The 22,167-nt window shown below is 38.3% G+C and overlaps 1 protein-coding gene across 1 annotated transcript in view; it reads left to right on the top strand.

Moving 5' to 3' along the window:
• Positions 1 to 21,348, top strand: part of HAO1 (hydroxyacid oxidase 1) — a 55,126-nt gene extending 33,778 nt beyond the window's left edge. Inside the window, exons 5-8 of the mRNA XM_008018458.3 lie at positions 9,087 to 9,178; positions 18,383 to 18,541; positions 18,654 to 18,723; positions 20,628 to 21,348. Of these exons, the coding sequence (XP_008016649.1) occupies positions 9,087 to 9,178; positions 18,383 to 18,541; positions 18,654 to 18,723; positions 20,628 to 20,698 (392 nt within the window). The 3' untranslated portion in view covers positions 20,699 to 21,348. The remainder of the gene's footprint in view (positions 1 to 9,086; positions 9,179 to 18,382; positions 18,542 to 18,653; positions 18,724 to 20,627) is intronic.
• The last annotated feature ends 819 nt before the right edge of the window (positions 21,349 to 22,167 follow it).

Genomic DNA, 22,167 nt, shown 5'->3' on the forward strand with positions numbered 1-22,167 from the left:
ACCTGCACCACCACCACCACTATCACCACTACCACCACTACCACTCCCATCACCACCATGACCACCACTACCACTACCACCATTACCACCACTACCACCATCATCACCACCTCTCTTTTCTTCTCATCCATATGGATTTCTTGCTTGTTTCTAAATGTTTTTGTGACATTTTACACATAGTAGATAGTCCAAATATTTATTTACTGAACTTCTTGATGAAAACTATGAGTCTATCTAATTAGAGAAACCTAAAAAAAAAAAAAAAAGATAAGGAGAGATGGGACATTTGACATTTAAAGGGAAATAACTTATTTATACATGTACAGTTTACATTGTCTAGTTTTCTGTAACCATTTGGTTCTTTTATTTAACAAACAAGAATCATCTCTATGACAACAATTGCACCAAGTAACACATATGCTCAATTTGGATCGGAAGGGAGCGGTGGCAGGGCCAGTTCTGGGAAATCCAATTTTCTCCATTTCACAGGTCCTCATCCAGAAATCACATGGGTTGACTAAGAGTCATCCATCCTCTTTCATTTTCCTTTTTCAGAAAAGTGCAGATTATATTTGCAGGAACATGAAGCCATGAGCAACTGTGAAGATCTAGACCAAACATCTGACTGTCCCACCATTTTAAGAATTATATTTTAATGAATGCAAATTGGAATGGAAGATGTAATCTCTTACTGTGTGTGGTTAAACTGACCCTAGAGAATGTCAACGCAAGCTCCTAACATGTACTTGAGACAGGATTTGGTCTTTGTTAGAACTCACACTAGCAAACAAATGGCTTTTTTGAGCAAAAGCATAGCGCTTTTTAGAGTTTTTTTCTTTTTCTTTTAATTTTTTTTGAATTAGGCTGTCTCACTTCCATTGTGGTTTTGTGTTTCTGAGAAACTTTTCTCTAGTCAGCTCTTCTTATACAGGCATACCTCAGAGACCTTGTGGATTCAGTTCCAGACCACCACGGTAAAACAAGTCACATAAATTTTTTCTCTTCCCAGTGCCTATGAAAGTTATGTTTTTGCTATACTGTAATCTATTTTGTGCAATAGTGTTATGCCTAAAAAACAATTTATATACCTTACTTAAAAAATAAGTTACTCCTAAAAAATGCTAATAATCATCTGAGCCTTCAGCGAGTTGTAGTCTTTTTGCTGGTGGAAGGTCTTTTCTGGGTGTCGATGGCTGCTGACTGAACAGGGTGGGAGTTGCTGAAGGTTTAGGGTGGCTGTGGTAACTTCTTAAAATAAGTCAATGAAGTTTGATGCATTGATTAACTTTTCCTTTCAGGAAAGATTTCTCTGTACCATGAGAAGCTATTTGATAGCATTTTACCCACAGTACAACTTTTTCAACATTGGAGTCAGTCGTCTCAAACTGCCGCTGCTTTATATGTGAAGTTTATGTAATATTCTAAATCCTTTGTTGTTATTTCAGCAATGTTCACAGCATCTTCACCAGGAGTTGATTCCATCCCAAGAAACCACTTTCTTTGTTCATCGATAAGAAGAAACTCTTCATTCATTTAAGTTTTACCACATGATTGCAGCAATTTAGTCACAGCTTTAGGCTTCACATCTAATTCAGTTCTGTTACTGTTTTTGCCACATCAGCAGTGACTTTCTTCACCATAGTCTTGAACTCCTCAAAGTCATCCATGAGGGCTGGAATCAACATCGTCCAAATTCCTGTTAATGTTGATATTTTGACCTCCTCCCACAAATCACAAATGTTCTTAATGGCATCTAGGATGGTGAATCCTTTCCAAAAAGTTTTCAATTAATGTTGCTCAGATTCATCAGAGGAATCATTAACTATAGTATCTATAATCTTATGAAATATATTTCTTAACTAATAAGACTTGAAAGTCAAAATTACTCCTTGATCCATGGGTTATGGAGTGGAGGTTGTGTTAACAGGCATAAAAACATTAATCTTTTTGTGTTTTTCCACCAGAGCTCATGAGTCACTAGGTGCATTGTCAGTGAGCAGTGATATTTTGAAAGAAATCTTTTTTTTTTTTTTTTTTCCTGAGCAGCAGGTCTTGACAGTGGGCTTAACATATTTAGTAAACCATGCTGTAAACAGATGTGCTGTCATCCAGACTTTGTTGTTTTATTTATAGAGCACAGACAGAGTAGATTTGGTAAAATTTTTGGATTATACTTTGAAGCCATGCATTGACTTCTCCTCTCTAGCTATGAAAATCCTAGATGGCATCTTCTTCCAGTATGAGGAAGGCTTGTTTGGAAGAAGATGCCATATAGCTTGTTTCATCTACATTGAAAATATATTGTTCAACGTAGCCACCTCCATCAATTTTCCTAGCTAGATCTCCTGGAAAACTTGCTGCAGCTTTTCCATTAGCACTCAGCTGCTTCATCTTGCACTTTTATGTTATGGAGATGGCTCCTTCCTTTAAACCTCAGAAATCAACCTCTGCTAGCTTCAAACATTTTTTCTGCAGGTTCCTCACCTCTCACAGTCTTTATAGAATTGAAGAGAGTTAGGGTGTCGCTCTGGATTAGGTTTTGGTTTAAGGGAGTGTGGTGGCTGGTTTGATCATCTATCCAGACCACTCAAACTTTCTCCCTATTAGCAATAAGGCTGCTTTGCTTTCTTATCATTCCTGTGTTCATTAGCGTAGTAGCTTTAATTTCCTTTAAGAACTTTTGCTTTGCATTCACAACTTAGCTGTTTGGCACAAGAAGCCTAGCTTTTGTCCTGTCTTGGCCTTTCACATTCCTTTCTCACTAAGCTTAATAATTTCTGGTTTTTAATTTAAAGTGAGAGGTATGTGACTCTTCCTTGAACACTTAGAAGCCATTGTAGAGTTATTAATTGGCCTGATTTCATATTGTTGCTTCTCAGGGAATAGGGAGGCCTGAGGACAGGGAGAGAGATGGGTGAATGGCCAGTGAGTGGAGCAGTTAGAACACACATATTTATTAAGTTCCACATTTTAAAGGCGATGGTTCATGGTACTCCCAAACAATTACAATAGTAACATCAAAGATCACTAATCACAGATCACTGCAACAGATGTAACAATAATGAAAAAGTGTGAAATAGGGTGAGAATGACCAAACTGTGACACAGGGATACAAAGCAAGCACATGCTGTTAGAAAAAGAGTGCTGGTACACTTGCTTGTTGCAGGGTTGCCACAACGCCACTAGAGCATTGTATATACCTTAATTAAAAATACCTTACTCCTAAAAAGTGCTCATTATTATCTGAGCCTTCAGTGAGTTGTTGTCTTTTTGCTGGTGGAGGGTCTTTCCTAGATGTTGATGGCTGCTAACTGATCAGGGTGGTGATTTTCAATTTCTAGAAAACTTAGTAGCTGCAAATTGCTATAAAGCAAAGTGCAATAAAACAAGGTATGCCTGTATACATTGTTCAAGATACTCTAAAAAAATTCATTTAATGTTCCTGGATTGTGTTTAAAATTGCTGTCATGTATCTGGGATTTAGTTACTACTCTCCTCTAAGTCAGAACAGATTCCTAGACCAAAAGCCCCAAGAGTTTGAAGGCTGAGCTCAGATCTTGAGTACTTACATTTCACTTTTATATTTTAAATTAAATACGGAAATAAAATATTAGTAAGATAGCAAACAGTGCCACTGCCCATTGATGACTGTGTTTCTCAATCAATGTACTTAATGGCAAATTCACAAATATGGAATGCCATACTCTTAAGTTCTGAGAATTAATAAAAATATCCAAGATTCACGAACATTTTGCTAAGTGGGAATATTTTGGCCCTTTCATTAAGGCAAAATTGTTTTTCTCTCTGTGTTAAAATAAAACGTAAAACTGTGGACAAGGCTGCATAAGCAGCTAATAAAAGGGACTTATGTCTGGTTATAAATTATCCTTATTGTCTTTGCTTCTCTAGAAATTCACAGTCCTATCCTCTGAGCAAATCATTCTGTCATTTCTCCCTATATTCCCAATACTACCTGCAGAATATAAAAAACCACTTGAAATGATGGCAGATAACAGACTTACTTAAGAAACATTTAGTTCAAATGGGAGGCACTTTATCATTGTAATCCCGACTGGGATGAAACTGTTATAAACACAACTCAAATAGAGTTGCCAAATGCATCCTGCAAATAAATCTTTCTCCACCTACTCATTGTCTTAGTTTATACTCCTGCACCATCAGAGGAAAAGAGTAATAATAGTTAATATTTATCTGAGTGTTCGACATGTGTCAGGCACTTTCTAAACACACATTCAACTCATTAAATCCACAAGCTCATCATATGTGGATCGCTATCCTCATTTTGTGGCTTAGGACCATAATGCACAGAGAAGTTAAGTAACTTGCCACTTACATAGCAAGCAAGCAGCAGATGTGGGATTTAAGTCCAGGTGGTCCGATGACTTAGTCTAAACAGTGAATCACTTCTTCCTCCTGTACAGGATCTGTTTACTGGTAATATTTGACTTCTCATAATGCAGGTTGTAGCTACATGGTGGCAGACATAGGAATATAAACTGGAGAACTATACATATGCTCAATTATGAGGTTTGAAAAAATACCATTGTCTATGTTTTTTAAGCTTTTTTTTTTTTTACATTTGACTTGAAGTTTAGTATCATGTACATAACTAGATAACCAGAGCAAACCATAGCAATTCAGAATATAATTTTACACTGTTTATTAAGGTTATTTATGACTACACCTAGGTTTTTAAAATAAATACCATACTATGTCTATTAGGATAGGTAAGCTCATGGAAACATGGAAGGTGAGCTGTGCAATATGGCAGCCACTAGCCACATGTGACTATATAAGTTAATTAAAATGAAATAAAGGCAAAATTCCAGTTTCTTAGTCACACTGCCGCATTTCGGTTGGTCAGTGGCTACATGACTAGTGGTGCTGTATGATGGAAGTGCACAGATCTAGAACATTTTTATTATCACAGAAAGTTCTATAGTAGTTCATTGAGGCCCTATCTTTAGGGAATCATTTATGAAATATGTCTGAGATGAAAATGTATTGGGCTTCTGGTTTCAAATGATGGACTGAGTACATATGAATCCTCTTGTTAAAGCCAAGACCCCACTGAAATTAAAGTACAGAAATGCAAATATGTATACACTAATGACAGCAAAGCAAAGGAGGATGAGGGACAGAAACAGCAGAGAAATTTTAGGAAACTTTTGAAAGCATGTTGATAGCAGAAAAACATACAGAAAACTGTACCTTGAGATAGGCTTTCAGGAAATCCTAGAGGAGGTAGGGGTTGATTATGTAATAGAATGCTTGAGAAGCTGTAGGTATATAGTCTGCAAGGATGGCAGAGAGGGTAGTGAAGACTAAATGCAAGGGGACTGACTGAAGATCAATATAGGAAGCAATCATGCCTGCCAGCAATCCTGCTCCCAGTCTACTTCTTATGCAACAATGGACACTTGGCACTGACTTCTCAATAATAAAGTAGCTGATCCTTTCTAAAGAAATGAATGAATGACTGGGATGAAATATGGGTGGGTGACATTTCTAATATGACATGATGCCATCCTCATTCTGACACTTGAGGAGCTCACAGTCTAATTGCCTCTTAGTTGACATTCCCTGGGTTTTCTTACATAGAGTTCCAAGAAAGAATTTCCACTCTAGCCAAGGACTTGGCAAGAATGAAACTAATTTACAAAACAGGGCAGTTCCTCAATCTTTCTTCCTTAAATACAAATGGAAAATTTAGCATCACTAGGCATATCAGAAACACCAAAACATAAAAAATCAAGATGAATCTATAGAAAAGCTTATCCCAGGAAAAAGAGATGAAATAAGAAAAGGAACTTTAAAACATCCAAATGAGAGACTCAAAAAAGTTGAAAATATATATACAAATAGGAAGAGTCTGCCATGAAAAGAAAATTAGAGCATAAAGAAGAGTTCCCAATGATTACAAAAATGACCTCTGATTTTTTTTTTATAAGGGGAAATTGAATATAAAAAAGAGTTCTCAAAGATTAAAAAGATGATTGCTGAAATGACTGAAAGGCTGAGCAATAAAGTCAATGACATTTCCCAAAGGGTAAAACAACGAGAACAATAAGATAAATAGAAAGAAAAACGTATTACATGAATGTACATGAAGACCACTTTAAAATGTACAATATCCAACTGATAGGAGTTTCAGGTAGAAAAGTAAAAGAAAGAGGCCTAGAGGAATTTATTAAAGACCAACAATTTCTGAATGCTCTTGTTGTAAGTCATTAGAGTGAGAAAACAAATCACAACTTCTCACGTTCCTTATGAAATTTCAGAAAAATAACGTGTATAGATAAACTAAACATAAAACTGTTTACTTATAAAATAATTCAAATCAAACTGGCATCAGTCCTTGCATCAGCAATGGGTACTAGAAGACAATGGACTGATGTCTTTAAGGTTCTGAGGAAAATGGTTTTTCCACCTAGATTTTTATACCCAATCCAATTGTCATTCACACACAAGAGAAGCTATTTAGGTGGTCTGTAAGTTTACCTCCCTTGGGTCCTTTTTAAGAAAGTTACAAAGGAATCTACTACAAACGAATGAGAATATAAACCAAATGAGGGCATACTCAGACTGCAAGATATTCAACTCAGAGTGAATAAGAGCAAATTCAAAGCTGAAGGTAGACATTATGTCTTGTGAGTAACCGCAACAGAATGGATCAGGAAGGCAGAGGGCTCCAGGGGTTATCTCCAGGAGGAGAATAAAGTGACCTAATAGATCAGATCAAATAATTGAAATTCTGAAGAACCTGATAATATTCTGAAGTCTGACAGTAAATGGAAAAAAGAAAAGAAAGGCAATTAGAAATCTAATCTAATCCTAATCACCTCCCAAAGACCCCATCTCCAAATGCCATCACATTGGTGATAAGGGCTTCAACATGTAAATTTTGAGAAGATTTAAATATTTAGTCTATAACATATAGGCTTAACAGTTTCCTATACCTATAATTTTAGAAGAAAAATATCACTACCATCATTTGAAAAAAGTAAGAATAATTGAAAAATAGCCTTGTATAAAACAAAGTTTGGAAAATGATAGCATATAATTTAAAAAATAATTATCTTATATTTTAAAATAATTCTTAGTCAAGTCTGCCCATTATCTCCATTGCTGAATATGTACAGATTACCAATGACCTATATCCATTTGCTTAAATTTCCAAGGTTTGATTTTTACTACACTCTTGAACCGATTGGTTTTGCTTGGTATTGCATTTTGAATGTTAAACCTGAGAACCAGTGTTGTTTTCATGATTCTTTTAGCAAATGGTTTGTTAATAGGACATGCTAAAATAATAGTTTAGAATATAAAATATGTTTTTCAATGTTGCAAATAGATTTGAGAGAACAGTAATCTATTTTAAACTCAACTTTCAGAAATTAATATATTTAAAAATATGATTAGAGATTTAATGTTACATTTTTTATATCTTTCTTTCTTTCTTTTATTTATTTATTTATTTATTTATTTATTTTTTTATTTTTAAAATTTATTTATTATTATTATACTTTAAGTTGTAGGGTACATGTGCATAACGTGCAGGTTTGTTACATATGTATACTTGTGCCATGTTGGTGTGCTGCACCCATCAACTCGTCATTTACATCAGGTATAACTCCCAATGCAATCCCTCCCCCCTCCCCCCTCCCCATGATAGGCCCCGGTGTGTGATGTTCCCCTTCCCAAGTCCAAGTGATCTCATTGTTCAGTTCCCACCTATGAGTGAGAACATGCGGTGTTTGGTTTTCTGTTCTTGTGATAGTTTGCTAAGAATGATGGTTTCCAGCTGCATCCATGTCCCTACAAAGGACACAAACTCATCCTTTTTGATGGCTGCATAGTATTCCATGGTGTATATGTGCCACATTTTCTTAATCCAATCTGTCACTGATGGACATTTGGGTTGATTCCAAGTCTTTGCTATTGTGAATAGTGCCGCAATAAACATACGTGTGCATGTGTCTTTATAGCAGCATAATTTATAATCCTTTGGGTATATACCCAGTAATGGGATGGCTGGGTCATATGGTACATCTAGTTCTAGATCCTTGAGGAATCGTCATACTGTTTTCCATAACGGTTGAACTAGTTTACAATCCCACCAACAGTGTAAAAGTGTTCCTATTTCTCCACATCCTCTCCAGCACCTGTTGTTTCCTGACTTTTGAATGATCGCCATTCTAACTGGTGTGAGATGGTATCTCATTTTTTTTTTTTGAGATGGAGTCTTTATCTGTCTTCCAGGCTGGAGTGCAGTGGTATGATCTTGGCTCACTGCAACTTCCACCTCCCAGGTTCAAACGATTCTCCTGCCTCAGACACCTGAGTAGCTGGGACTACAGGCACCTGCCACCAAGCCTGGTTAATTTTTTTCTTTTTTTTTTTGTATTTTTAGTAGAGATAAAGTTTCACCATGTTGGTCAGGCTGGTCTTGAACTCCTGACCTCGTGATCCACCCTCCTTGGCCTCCCAAAGTGCTGTGATTACAGGCATGGGCCACCGTGCCTGGCCAATTTTTTATACATTTCAATGAGCAAACATATATTTAATTATAGAACAATATTACTTAAAATAGTTACTAAAGCTATTACGACTTTGTATTAAAGATTGTTTTTTGAAATAGGTTTGTCCACTGTCTGTTACATTAACAGTGCTTGCCATTTTTATGTGCTTTTTTTGCTATCAAAATTGTTGAGGAATAATTTTGCTAAATGATAAAGTGGTATAATCTTATTTATTAAAAATACTTAGCAAGAGTACACCCTTATAAAGATAAATACGTTTTATGTCAATGTATTATCTATTGATACTTTTATGTATTTTACAATTAAATTGCCGTCAGTGGTAACATTTTGTTGTTGTTGTTGGCCTAGAAAACTACCACTACTATTCTAGTGCTAACCCTAGGGTACACTTTTATGCTAAGATTATTGACCCAGGTATGCAGGTGGGAGTCAGCTTCCATTTGACTGGAATGTGGAGACCTCTAAACCCAAGCCGCATGTTAAGTTACAGTTTCCCTAAGATGCTTGTTTTACTCTCTCCAGGTGATGATGCCAGGGAGGCTGTTAAACACGGCTTAAATGGGATCTTGGTGTCGAATCATGGGGCTCGACAACTCGACGGGGTGCCAGCCACTGTGAGTTTTGGCAAATGCTGCAATTTCCTTTTGGAGTTCCCATTTCCATCACTGTGTTACTATCTCTATGTCTGCCTCCTCTTTGTGTGTAGTTTGTGTGATCGGTCAAGGTGAAATACGTGCAAATATGTGAGATCTTGGATTTTAAGTTTAGTGGCACATAACTACCCAAATTAACAAATATATTTATGTTTAATTAGCCCAGTGCATTTATTTGTAACCTATGAAAGTCTCTGTTAAATAATAAGACTTTGTGTGCAAGGATTATTCTGGAATTCACAGATATACCAATAAGTATGTAAACTGGAGTGTGAAAGAAAGGGTTACGCCATGAATGTCCAAAGACATGAACTATCAGAGAATTGTGGGAATTCAAAGGCTGTGGTAGAATCTGAGATCATCGGTACAACTGAGACAAGAAATCAGGAGGAGGGACATATTGGAATTTCCTGTGGGGTGGCGGTGGAAAAGCTGCAGAGAAACGGTGGCAAGTTGGGAAAAGGAAAAAAAAAGCTTAGGCCCAGGCAAGGGGAAGTGAGCTGTAAGTAGGCTACTCTGGCTGGGTTGTGAACCACCTTGGCTGCATATTGGAATCATCTGGGAACTTTAAAGACTCCTGATCTGCTCCCCAGGTCTATTTATCAGAATCTCTGGTTGGGGCTTGGGAGTGTATAGGCGCTAGTATTTTTTTAAAGCTATCAGGAGATTCCAACGTGCATCTTTGGTTTTTATGCACTGGAGTAGGCAAATCAGAGTCCAAAATCTAGGTATAAAAGTGAGCCAAACTGGCCTGAAAGGTATGGGACTGAATGGAACTGTATCAAAGAACAATTAGAAACTGAAGATCCTAAAACCATGAAAACCGACAGACTCTTAGAGCAGATTTTAAGATCAGGGACTGGGAGTCCAGAAATGGATGCCAAGCCATGGAGATGGACACATTTCCTGGGGTGGATTTTATGGATCCGTGATCCAGAATGGGGGCCAGGAGCCATTGGTGGGGTGCTATCAAGCGGTTCCCTTAGGTGCTGTCCACTTGTGGGGATTTGGCCAAGCCTCTTGTAGATGGGGCAATGATGTTGCAGATCCTTTTTGCTTCTGCTCTGGCCCCATGTGGCCCCCTCTTTGCAGTGTGATAAGCGTAAGTGTAAAATGGCAAAGAGTGAGATGTGCTCAGGGAATACTAAATAATCCATCTTGTTTGCAGTGTCTGATGCTGTAACCGCCCAACCGGCTCTCCTTGTCCACCGTATAGACAGAGCCGATTTATCAAGACGGGGGAATTGCAATAGAGGAAGAGTTTAATTCACGCAGAGCCAGCTGTACTGGGAGCCTGGAGTTTTATTATTACTAAAATCAGTCCCTCTGAAAACCTGGTTCAGGGTTTTTAAGGATAATTTGGTGGGGAGGGAGTCGGAAAGTGGGGAGTGCTGATTGGTCAGGTTGGAGATAAAATCACAGAGAGTGGAATTGTCCTCTTGCTCTGAGTCAGCTCTTCATTGGAGGCCATAACACCAGATGAGCCAGTTTGTTAGTCTGGGTGGTACCAACTGATCCAGGTACAGGGTCTGCAAAATATCTCAGGCATTGATTTTCGGTTTTACAATGGCGATGCTATCCCCAGGAGCAATTTGGGGAGGTTCAGAATCTTGCAGCCTACAGCTGCATGACTCCTAAACCATAATTTCTATTCTTGTGACTAATTCGTTAGTCCTGTAAAGGCAGCCTAGTCACCAGGCAGGCAGGGAGTTTGCTTTGGGAAAGGGCTATTATCATCTTTGTTTCAAAAATAAAGTATGAACTAAGTTTCTCCCGTAGTTAGTTTGGCCTACACTCAGGAATGAACAAGGAAAGCTTGGCAGTTAGAATCAAGATGGAGTCAGTTAGGTGAGATCTCTTTCACTGACATAATTTTCTCAGTTATAATTTTTGCAAAGGCGGTTTCAGTGGGAGTGGGAGAGTTCTGGGAAATGTATCTGCCTGGATAGATAAGGAAGGAGATCCTTGACTATTATGAGTCATTGGGTGTGCACTAGAAGAGCCTTGGCTTAGCAGTAATGAGTCTTATAAAGTGGATTTTGTCATGACAAGAAGCAGAAAGGCCAACGAGGTGGCCTTTACAACTACCATAGCCAAGGAAAGAGAGAAGGAGGGCCTGAACTGCAGAGGGACAGAGGGAATTGCTTACTGCTCCCTACCTTGGTTTCCTCATCTTTTAAAATTTAAACCTTTAAACTGTAATGTTTTATAATGTGATTTACATAGGCAAAGTAACTAGCATCATATAACAAAACTTTATATATCTAAATATATTTACTAAATTATCTATCTATCTGTCTATCTATCTATCTATCTATCTATCTATCTATCTATCTATCTGTATTTACTAGGTAATGTGGGTCAATTTGCCAGACCACCACCTCTCTCAAAACTGGATTCTTATATAAATATTTTCCCTTTTATCGGAACCCTTCAGTGGTAGTTATTATATAGATGGTTGGAATTGAGATGACCATTTGAATTCATCCACACAACCAGAAGAAGAGTAGAACAAATACTTTAGTCAACTAGTAGTGGTCTGTTGTTTCATTGAACCAGCAGGTTGATTCAGTGACATTCATAGACCAATTGTGTGGCTGTGATGGCGGAGTAAATGATGGCAGGGAGTATTGGGTGTGCATATTGCACTGAGTTTTTCCTAAAGCACTAATGGTAGGAACCAAGCAAGTCTTTGTACATTGTAGGATTATACAGTCAAGTGGTGGCTCACGCCTGTAATCCCAGCACTTTGGGAGCCCAAGGCAAGGGGATCACTCGAGGCTAGGATTTCAAGAGCAGCCTGGCCAATGTGTGAAACTCCGTCTCTACTAAAAATGCAAAAATTAGCTGGGCATGGTGGTGTACACCTGTAATCCCAGCTACTTGAGAGGCTGAGGCAGGAGAATTGCTTCAACCAGGGAGGTGGAGGTTTCAGTGAGCCGAGATCCATGCCACTGCACTCAAACCTGGGCGACAGAGTGAGGCTCTGTCTCAAAAAACAAAACAAACTCACAAAAGATGAAAAGTAATGAAACTGGAAGTTGTCAGCTCTTTGCAACTCAGTTTTGCTTCCAGAGCCACACCATTTTAGGTGATATTAAATGTTGGCTGCAGGTAAACAGAGGTGGAAAGTGAAGACCTCCTCCTTGTAGGGTGGAGAGGTTGGTCACAGCACAAGGCTTTTTCTCAGATTTATGACTCACTTGTGTATGGATATGCAGACTTAGTGGGTGGGCCAAATTGTTTTCTAAAAATAAAATATAAATCTACTGAAATCAAATCTAACTAGATTTTAAGGGAAAAATAGCCAAATAGTGTTGCTTGTTTCCCTCTCACTGAGAGAATATGGACACATCTAGAAGGGCTTTTGAGTTGTGTTCCCTGAGTCTGTTTTTTAAAAAACAATAACTGAACCTAGGACCTGGAACTATAAAAATTCTGGAAGATAACATTGGAAAAACCCTTCTAGACATTGGCTCAGGGAAGGATTTCATGACCAAGAACCCAAAAGCAAATGCAATAAAAACAAAGAGGAGTAGCTGGGAGTTAATTAAACTAAAGAGCTTTTTGCACAGCAAAATGAATAGTCAGCAGAGTAAACAGACAATCCACGGAATGGGAGAAAATCTTCACAATCTATACATCTGATAAAAAACTAATATACAGAATCTACAATGAACTCGAACAAATAAGTAAGAAAAAAACAAACAATTTGATCAAAAAGTGGGCTAAGAACATGAATAGACAATTCTCAAAAGAAGATATACAAATGGCCAACAAGCATAGGAAAAAATGCTCAACATCACTAATGATCAGGGAAATGCAAATCAAAACCACAATGCAATACCACCTTATTCCTGCAAGAATGACCATAATCAAAAAATCAAAAAACAATAGATGTTGGTGTGGATGCAGTGATTAGAGAATACTTCTACACTGCTGGTGGGAATGTAAACTAGTACAGTCACTATGGAAAACCACGCGGAGATTCTTTAAAGAACTAAAAGTAGAACTACCATTTGATCCAGCAATCCCACTACTGGGTATCTACCCAGAGGAAAATAAGTCATTATTCGAAAAAGATACTTGCACAGGCCTGTTTATAGAAGCACAATTCACAATTGCAAAATCATGGAACCAACCCAAATACCCATCAATCAATGACTGGACAAAGAAACCGTGGTACATGTATATGATGGAATACTACTCAGTCATAAAAGGAATGAATTAACAGCATTTGCAGTGACCTGGATGACATTGGAGACTATTATTCTAAGTGAAGTAACTCAGGAATGGAAAACATCGTATGTTCTCACTGATATGTGGGAGCTAAGCTATGAGGTCGCAAAGGCATAAGAATGATATAATGGACATTGGGGACTTGGGGGAAAGAGTGGGGGAGTGGGTAAGGGATAAAAGACAACAAATATGGTGCAGTGTATACTGCTCAGGTGATGGGTGCACCAAAATCTCAAAAATCACTACTAAAGAACTTACTCATGTAGCCAAATACCACCTGTACCCCAATAACTTATGGAAAATAAAATAAAAAATTAAAATTAAAAACAAAACAAACAAAAACCAATAACCAACTGGGTGCGGTGGCTCATGCCTGTAATCCCAGCACTTTGGGTGGCCGAGGGGGGCAGATCACCTGAGGTCAGGAGTTTGAGACAAGTCTGGCCAACATGGTGAAACTCTGCTTCTACTTAAAATACAAAAATTAGCCAGGTATGGTGGCGGGCACCTATAATCCCAGCTACTTGGGAGGCTGAGGCAGGAGAATTACTTGAACCTGGGAGACGGAGGTTGCAGTGAGCCAAGATTGCACCATTGTACTCCAGCCTGGGCAGCAAGAGCAAGACTCCATCTCAAAAACAAAACAAAACAAACCATAACCCTCCTCTTTGCATGTCATATACGTGAGAGGAGATACTTGCTTGAGTTTTGCCTCACACTTTAGAGCAAATTTGAGGCTCATGATGATGAGAGAAATGTGAGAAAGGATTCAGTGTATGGCACAGTACAAAGTTCTCTCAGTGTGTGGGTTTTGCGGTGAGTGACAAAAGGCTTGGGGGAGGCTGTGGTGTCCAGGTCTCAGTACTTGCACAGAAGAACTTGCTGTACTGCAGATTTTGTTATGTCATAAATCAGAGCCAAGGAGGCAGCATGATGTCATGGGAAGAGCACTGAAATGGAGTCTTGTCTCACCTTTCTTAGGGGATAAGAGCTAGGTGAGTAAGTCACTGAGACTTTTAGCCCAAACATCTTCACAGTATTGTGTCACTTACAAAAAGAAAGTGGACAACAATATGAATTCTACATTTCTGTTAGGATGGTGCAAAAGTCATTTCACCATTACTTTTAATGGCAAAAACTGCAATTACTTTTGTACCAGGCTAATATAAATCATAGAATTTGCTTATATGGAGAAATACTTATTATCACTAGGAGTCCTAGAACAGTAATTTAACTTCAGTTCATCTTAATATGTTGCTTCTGAGAAGAGTCGTCAGGCCTCTGCTACACCCCAGAAAAACTAAAAAATAAGATTGTATTAAAAATACACTTATCACCTCATGGTTATAATGTGATCCAGATTGGCTTTGAAGTAATTAGAGAATAACAGGATGGAATCAAATTAGTTTCTAAAATACATAGCATTAGATCTTCTCAAATTAAGATTCTCTGGAATATTTGAATCCTAAGAGCATTTTTTTTCAATTTTGCATTTTCATTTTGATGCTATCTGGACACAAACTACTTCAAGCTTAGAAATATGACTTTCTTTCACAGTGAAAATTATCAACAGTAAAACATTTTTATAGAATAAGCATTTGGGTTGTTAAGTTCTTGGGGATGTTCTGTGAAGTACTACAAGGGATTTAAATTTTCTTCTGTATAAACAGTCCATGCGATTCCATCTTGGAGAAACATTTAATGTATCAGCTGACTTTTGCTGCATAACAAGTCACTCTGAAACTTACTGGATAAATCACAATCATCGTTATTATATTCTACAATTTTGTGGGTTGGCAATTTGTGTTGAGATCTGTTGAGTGTTTCTCTGGTCTTGGCTGGACTCAGTCACATGTGCCCGTGGCCAGCTACTAAGCCTACTAGGAGGCTGGCATAGGATGAGCTCTGCAGGGATGGCTCTGCATTGTCTCACATCTTCCAGCATTCTCATGAAGTGGCAGGTCTCCTAGAGAGTGAGTGTAAGCATGCAAGGCCTCCTGAGATCTAGGCTTAGAATGGGCATCCTGTCACTTCTCTCATATTCCACTGGTGAAAGCAAATCACAAGTTCAATTCAGATCTAAGGTGTAGGGGAACAGAACCCTCCTTCCTTTCCCTCTCTCCCATAATGTTGCAAAGAAATGAAGATGAAGAGGAAATCATTGTAGCCATTTTTGCAGTTGCAAACAATCAGCAGTTATTTTGTTAAGTGTGCTTAGGTTATGGGCAGTGACTTGGACTCTGTCTCCTTTGCGTTTAACTAAGCACCTCTGGTTCCATATGTTTTTGTTTATTTTAAACTATTTTGATTTGAACAAAGGTTTCCATACCTAAAATGTCAGAAATCAAGAGTATAACAATGGATGCAATAGGAAGATGGAAACGTGAGAGCTCCTTGCCAGTAGAAGTTGTGTTTGGGGGAGGGGTTGGGGGAGCAAGTTGTGCAGGGAGCATTCTGGAAGAGTGTGACTCGAACACAAATGAGAAAGAGGATTCTCTTTGCGAGTCAGATCCCTGTGGGTTTCTTTCTACGTCCCCTACTCTGCCTGACATTAGTGCCTTAAATATACCAGGTCCTTTATAAAGTGTTTGATAAAATAGCGAATAGAGGGATGAATGAGTAACAGTATACAGGGATCTTACCATATTTTCCTGGAGATTAACTCCAGTGGAGTTAAGCCCACAATTACTTGCCCAAAGAAGCACTAAGGAAAAAGCTAAAATGAATGATCTCACAGATGTATAGAAAGCTGAAAAGAGGGAAACATAAACAGGGCCATAACATAGTGAGTCTGTCTACTGTATTTATTTATCTAATCTGTTTGATCAGAATTATTTTGTGTAATATACACCTAGTAAAACTGCAGCTATTGAAAGAAAAAGGGGAGGATTGAAATGCCTAGCAATAGATGGAACATTGTTGTTCACAGACACATGAAACACCAATCTGGGCTCTGTTTTTTAACCCAGGATTCGCATTTTTAAGTATCTTTATTAGTTTACTTTTAGGCCAGGGTAGGCATTGGAAATTACCTAAACACACTTGATTTGACTGACTTTGAAAATGTGTATTGAACCCAAGCTAGCTAATATTTTTCTTTGGTTCTGGTTTCAAATGGGGAAATATGCTTAATTATAGCTTGCATCATCGCTTGGAAATTGTAACATTTATATGTTGATGTAACTTGCCTGAATGCAAAAAGAGGACTATGTATAGGAAAAGGGACATATGTAAATAGATCCAAAGCATGTTTGGCAAAGCAGAAAAGCCAAAAGGAAAAGAGGAAAATACATTACGTGCCAAACATTTAGGGGCCACATGCCAAGAGTTACCTTCACTTCCTTCCAATCTGTAGCCCTATTTGGTCTTCAGCCTCATATATAAAACTGTCTTTAAGTTTAGCCTCTAAAATTTTAGGGTAGAAATGGGATAACCTTTGAGTGATTTCAGCACAATTATTTCTGGAAAAGGTGGACTTGAGTGTATGGCAGCTTCTTCAGCATACATTTAAAATAGGAACTGTAATTAATTTAGATTTTTACATTTTGGGATGAATGTGGGTGATTTCTACAGATTTCGACCTCTAGCTCACCTTGTAAATTGCTTTCATTCTCTAATGCAGATTCACATTAAAGTAGCCAATTGTATTAGTTAGCTACTGCCATGTGACACTATAAAATGAACAATCCCAATCTCAGTGATTTAAATCAGCAATCACTTATTTCCATGAAAGTTTGTGTTGACTAGTGTCTACCGATTTAGGCTTGGTACTAGCTAGGTAGCTGGTATCCAATTGTCAGTTCCAGCTGGGCTTGACTGTGCTGGCTCTGCTTCCTGAATGTTTATCCTGGGGCCAAAGATGAGGGGGAAATAATACCTAGTGGATGGTCTTTTCATGGCAAATGACAAGGTGCAAAAAAGTAAGTGGAAATACAGGAGGTTGCTTAAGGCCTATGCTCAGAAATGACATTCTGCCAGCTCTGCTCACATGTTATCGGCCAAAGTGGCCAAGGCTAAGGTGCAGGCAAGTGCACTTTGATGCCAACCTATGTCCGTCATCACCAATTGCCAATCAAGACCAAGATCTTCATGGTGCAAGTGGTCATATTCCTTAAAAGCAAGAAAAATGTTTTCACAGAGTGTTCTTTAATATACAGTTGGATGCAAAATATGTTGGATGAGAAAATAAGAGACTAAGTTGTTTTATTATTAGTTGCGTTTGCATTTTACACACTGCTTGCACTATTATCTGAGCATGAATTTTAACAATTGATTTGCAATAAGTAATGTTCAGAATAATTTATGTCAATAAAATACTTCATTTACTTTTATACACTTTATAATCCCAGCACTTTGGGAGGCTGAGGCAGGCAGATCACTTGAGGTCAGGAGTTCGAGATCAGTCTGGCCAACATGATGAAACCCCATCTCTACTAAAAATACAAAAATTATCCAGGCATGGTGGTGGGCACCTATAATTCTAGCTACTTGGGAGACTGAGGCAGGAGAATCACTTGAACTCTCAATATGGAGGCTGCAGTGAGCCGCGATCATGAAACTGCACTCCAGCCTGGGTGACAGAGCAAGACCCTGTCTCAAAAACAAACAAACAAAAGTTATGGAAGATCAAGTGTTTTATGTTTATAATTTTTTGATGACAATCTTTGAATATAAGAAACAGAAAAAAAGAAAACCTTGCACTTTAAAATAAAAATAAGCTACTCATTTCCAAATTTAGTTGGTGTTTTAGTTACTAGCATTTGTACCTCTCTTCTTTCAGGAGGAAATAATTTTACCGTTGACCCCAAACCTACTTGGCTTCTTTCACTCTAAGCCCTAGCTGGATGTGTCCGTGGTTTTTGGAGGTGGAATTGAATAACAATTCAGTGTTAATAGAGTCACATTATTGAACTTTTCTTTCCCCAGATTGATGTTCTGCCAGAAATTGTGGAGGCCGTGGAAGGGAAGGTGGAAGTCTTCCTGGACGGAGGTGTGCGGAAAGGCACTGATGTTCTGAAAGCTCTGGCTCTTGGTGCCAAGGCTGTGTTTGTGGGGAGACCAATCATTTGGGGCTTAGCTTTCCAGGTAATTGGACAAAGAAATAAATATATAAAATAGACAATTTGACAGTAAAGCAAATGAATAAAACAAGTCAGACTGATTTACACAATAGTTCTGTATTTTTTCACTCGGTTAGGGGGAGAAAGGTGTTCAAGATGTCCTTGAGATACTAAAGGAAGAATTTCGGTTGGCCATGGCTTTGAGTGGTAAGACTCATTCTTGTTTACAACTTTCTTTTCTTTCATGATCTGTAAGTCAGGGTCCTTGGTGGAGAGAAGTGAATTTGAAAGAGAAGAGTGTGGGATCATTGAGTATGTTAAATTTGACGTTGACTCCATATCTACAGTTTTGAGGAGCTCTGCATGTGCATAGTCTCTAGTAATTACTTAACCTCTATATTTCACAGCTTTATTAGGAATATTTTGGTGAGTACGACTACTTAAAGGTGGTTGCAACATCATACTCTTCCTCATCTCATAACACATGAACACATACATCTACCTGGATAGTCAACAGCTCCCTTTGGACATCTAAGTGGCATCCCAAACTCTTACCTGTCCAAAACTAAGCTGCTAACATTCCACATTAAACCTGCTCCACCTGCAGTTTCTCCATCAGTTCATGTTAATCCCATAGTTTCAGTTGCTGAGTCCAAAAATCTTCAGTCATTCTTGCCTCTTCTTTTCTCTCACACCTTCTTACTCACAGGGGCTCGATCTTCAAAATATACTCAGATTCTGACCTCCCTGTCATCTCTACTGCCACCGCCCTGGCTGAAGCCATCATTGTGTCTCATCCCGTGGACATTGCGAGTGGGCAGGTCTATCCTCCTGTACCTCCCCTCTCCCAGTCTATTCTGATCATGGCAGCCAGAACGGTTCTTTTAAACATTAATTGAGATCATCTTACTTTTCTGATCAGAAAACCCCCAATAGCTCCTGGTTTACTCAGAGTAAATGCCAAAGTCCTTGTAGTGGTTTGCAAGGCCTCTTATGGTTTGACTCCTGTCATCTTTCTGATCCCAACTTCTAATAATGTCACCCTTACTTATTCTACCCATGTGACATTTGCCTCCATGATGTCCCTTGACTGTGTGAGATATGTTTTAGCCTTGGGGTATTTGCAACGATTGTTCCCTCTGCCTGGATGCTCTTCCTCCAGATAGTTACATGAAAAACTTCCTCTCATCTTTCGTGTGTTCATATAAATTACACTTTCTTAAAGGTGCCTATCCTGATTACTGTGTTTAACATAGCAATTTACCCTCCACCGATCTATTCAACTTTCAGTTTTCTTTTCCAGTTTTATTTCGTGCTTTTTCCATAGCACCTATTGTCTCCTATATATCATCTATCATAGAATTTCCTTTTAAAATTATATGTGTTATATATTGTCTGCTTCCCCTTTGGAACAGAAGATGCATGAGGCAGTGTGCTTTGTTGTCTTGACTGCAGTATTTTCAGTGCATAGAGCAGTGCCTGGCACACAAACAATACATATTTGCTGAAAGAATGAATGAATGAATGAATGAATGAATGAATAAATAAATAAATAAATAAATAAATAAATAAGCATTAAAATATTACTAGTGACTATTTCAAATTTGGCTAGAAAGAACCTGTAGCTAGAAAGAATGGTCGGGAGTTAATTATCAGCTACCCCATGTTTGAAGGCAAAGAGGATTTCCTTTTCTGTAATCCATATGATCTGGATTGTCCCCATAGATAGAACTCCCCAGATAAATGGTCTACTCACTACTATACTCAGCCTGCAGACAGAGCCTCAACAAGAAGAATGCCATTCTGTGAATCCTCACTATGCATTTTAATTTGCTACAGACATATCCTAAAAGAGAGCTTTCAGTCACTGACTCTCTATTAAATGTGGCAGAAAGAATATACTCTTTGTGTTAATAAAAATATGTGCCAGTCATTTTGTGTTAAGGACTGTTTAGGTAATAAAAAATGGTCTCATGCCACATAAGATTTGGCAAGCCTACCTTGAATCATAAACCTTACATTTGTCAAATTTTACATTCCTTGGGAAAACGATTACCTGCCTGATTATTATTGCATTCAGTTCATATTAAATGTATGCATTATTTTTTCAGGGTGCCAGAATGTGAAAGTCATCGACAAGACATTGGTGAGGAAAAATCCTTTGGCCGTTTCCAAGATCTGACAGTGCACAATATTTTCCCATCTGTATTATTTTTTTTTCAGCATTTATTACTTGACAAAGAGACACTGTGCAGAGGGTGACCACAGTCTGTAATTCCCCACTTCAATACAAAGGGTGTCGTTCTTTTCCAACAAAATAGCAATCCCTTTTAGTTCATTGCTTTTGACTTTTCAATGGGTGTCCTAGGAACCTTTTAGAAAGAAATGGACTTTCATCCTGGAAATATATTAACTGTTAAAAAGAAAACATTGAAAATGTGTTTAGACAACGTCATCCTCTGGCAGGCTAAAGTGCTGTATCCTTTAGTAAAATTGGAAGTAGCAAACACTAAGGTGAAAAGATAATGATCTCATTGTTTATTAACCTGTATTCTGTTTAGGTGTCTTTGAAACAGTGGTTCTTAAATTGTAAGCTCAGGTTCAAAGCATTGGAAATGCCTGATTCACAACATTGAGAAGGTAGCCCTGAATAGAATTGGAATGGATGGCAGTAACTGGTGATACTTCTTTGAATGCAGCTTTCCAATCACATCTTTAGTGTCTGAATATATCCAAATGTTTTAGGATATATGTTACTTCTTAATCAGAGAGAAATAAAGCATTTTTTGGGAAGAATATATCTAGTCCATTTGTAACAATATGAAATTTTAATTTTATTTTCTGAGCCCTAATTATCTCGTTTCCTTTCTGCATACCTCATTGGTTCTCCTGTACCTCCTACTTCCCTTTCTTTACTCTTTTGATTCTTTACCATTGATAGCCATGTGCAAGGGTTGCTACATAATGTGTAAGGACTATGCCACATTCAAATGGGGCCCCTTGTTCTAAAAGCAAGACAAAAACCTTTTCCTTCCTTCCACAGTTTTTGTCTTAAGCTGTCATGGAGACGTTTGCTGTTTCATGTCATGCTTCCTTGGGATTGGGGATACTCACATGGCAAGTAGTAGAGCCTTCCAGGTGCCTGGGGTATTGCCTTGTAACTTGCCTTGATCTTACCTGTGCCCATGCCCAGAACCCTGCTGGGACTGAAGGGCAAAAATACTAAGCAGAATGCCTGAGCCAGCAACCAAGAACTCACTTAGCAGACATGGGGAGGTGGCAGGAGATGGAACAATGTATGATGCTAGGTTCTCAGTGTCCCCAGCACAAGTTCCATTGTTGCATCATGCTTCACTTATAAAACACAAATTGAATGATTACATTATTAATTATTTCAAGCCAATAACCACAGAGCATCAAGCCCTAAGCCCGAGTCCCTTTTCTGAGCATGGAGCCCTGTCCACCGCACTAGGAGCACACCCATGAATCCCTGATCACGTGACTTTTAGATTCATTCCCCAACCAAGTATTTGACAAATTGGAGGTGAACTAGGTAGCCAAAGTAATTTTGAAGTTGGTTTTTCATCATCTCTCTGGTCGTTCAACCACTGTGAGGTACTGAATGAAACAATTCAGAGAATCACCACCTGA

This window comes from Chlorocebus sabaeus, chromosome 2 (assembly GCF_047675955.1).
Source record: "Chlorocebus sabaeus isolate Y175 chromosome 2, mChlSab1.0.hap1, whole genome shotgun sequence".
Classification (NCBI taxonomy): Eukaryota; Metazoa; Chordata; class Mammalia; order Primates; family Cercopithecidae; genus Chlorocebus; species Chlorocebus sabaeus.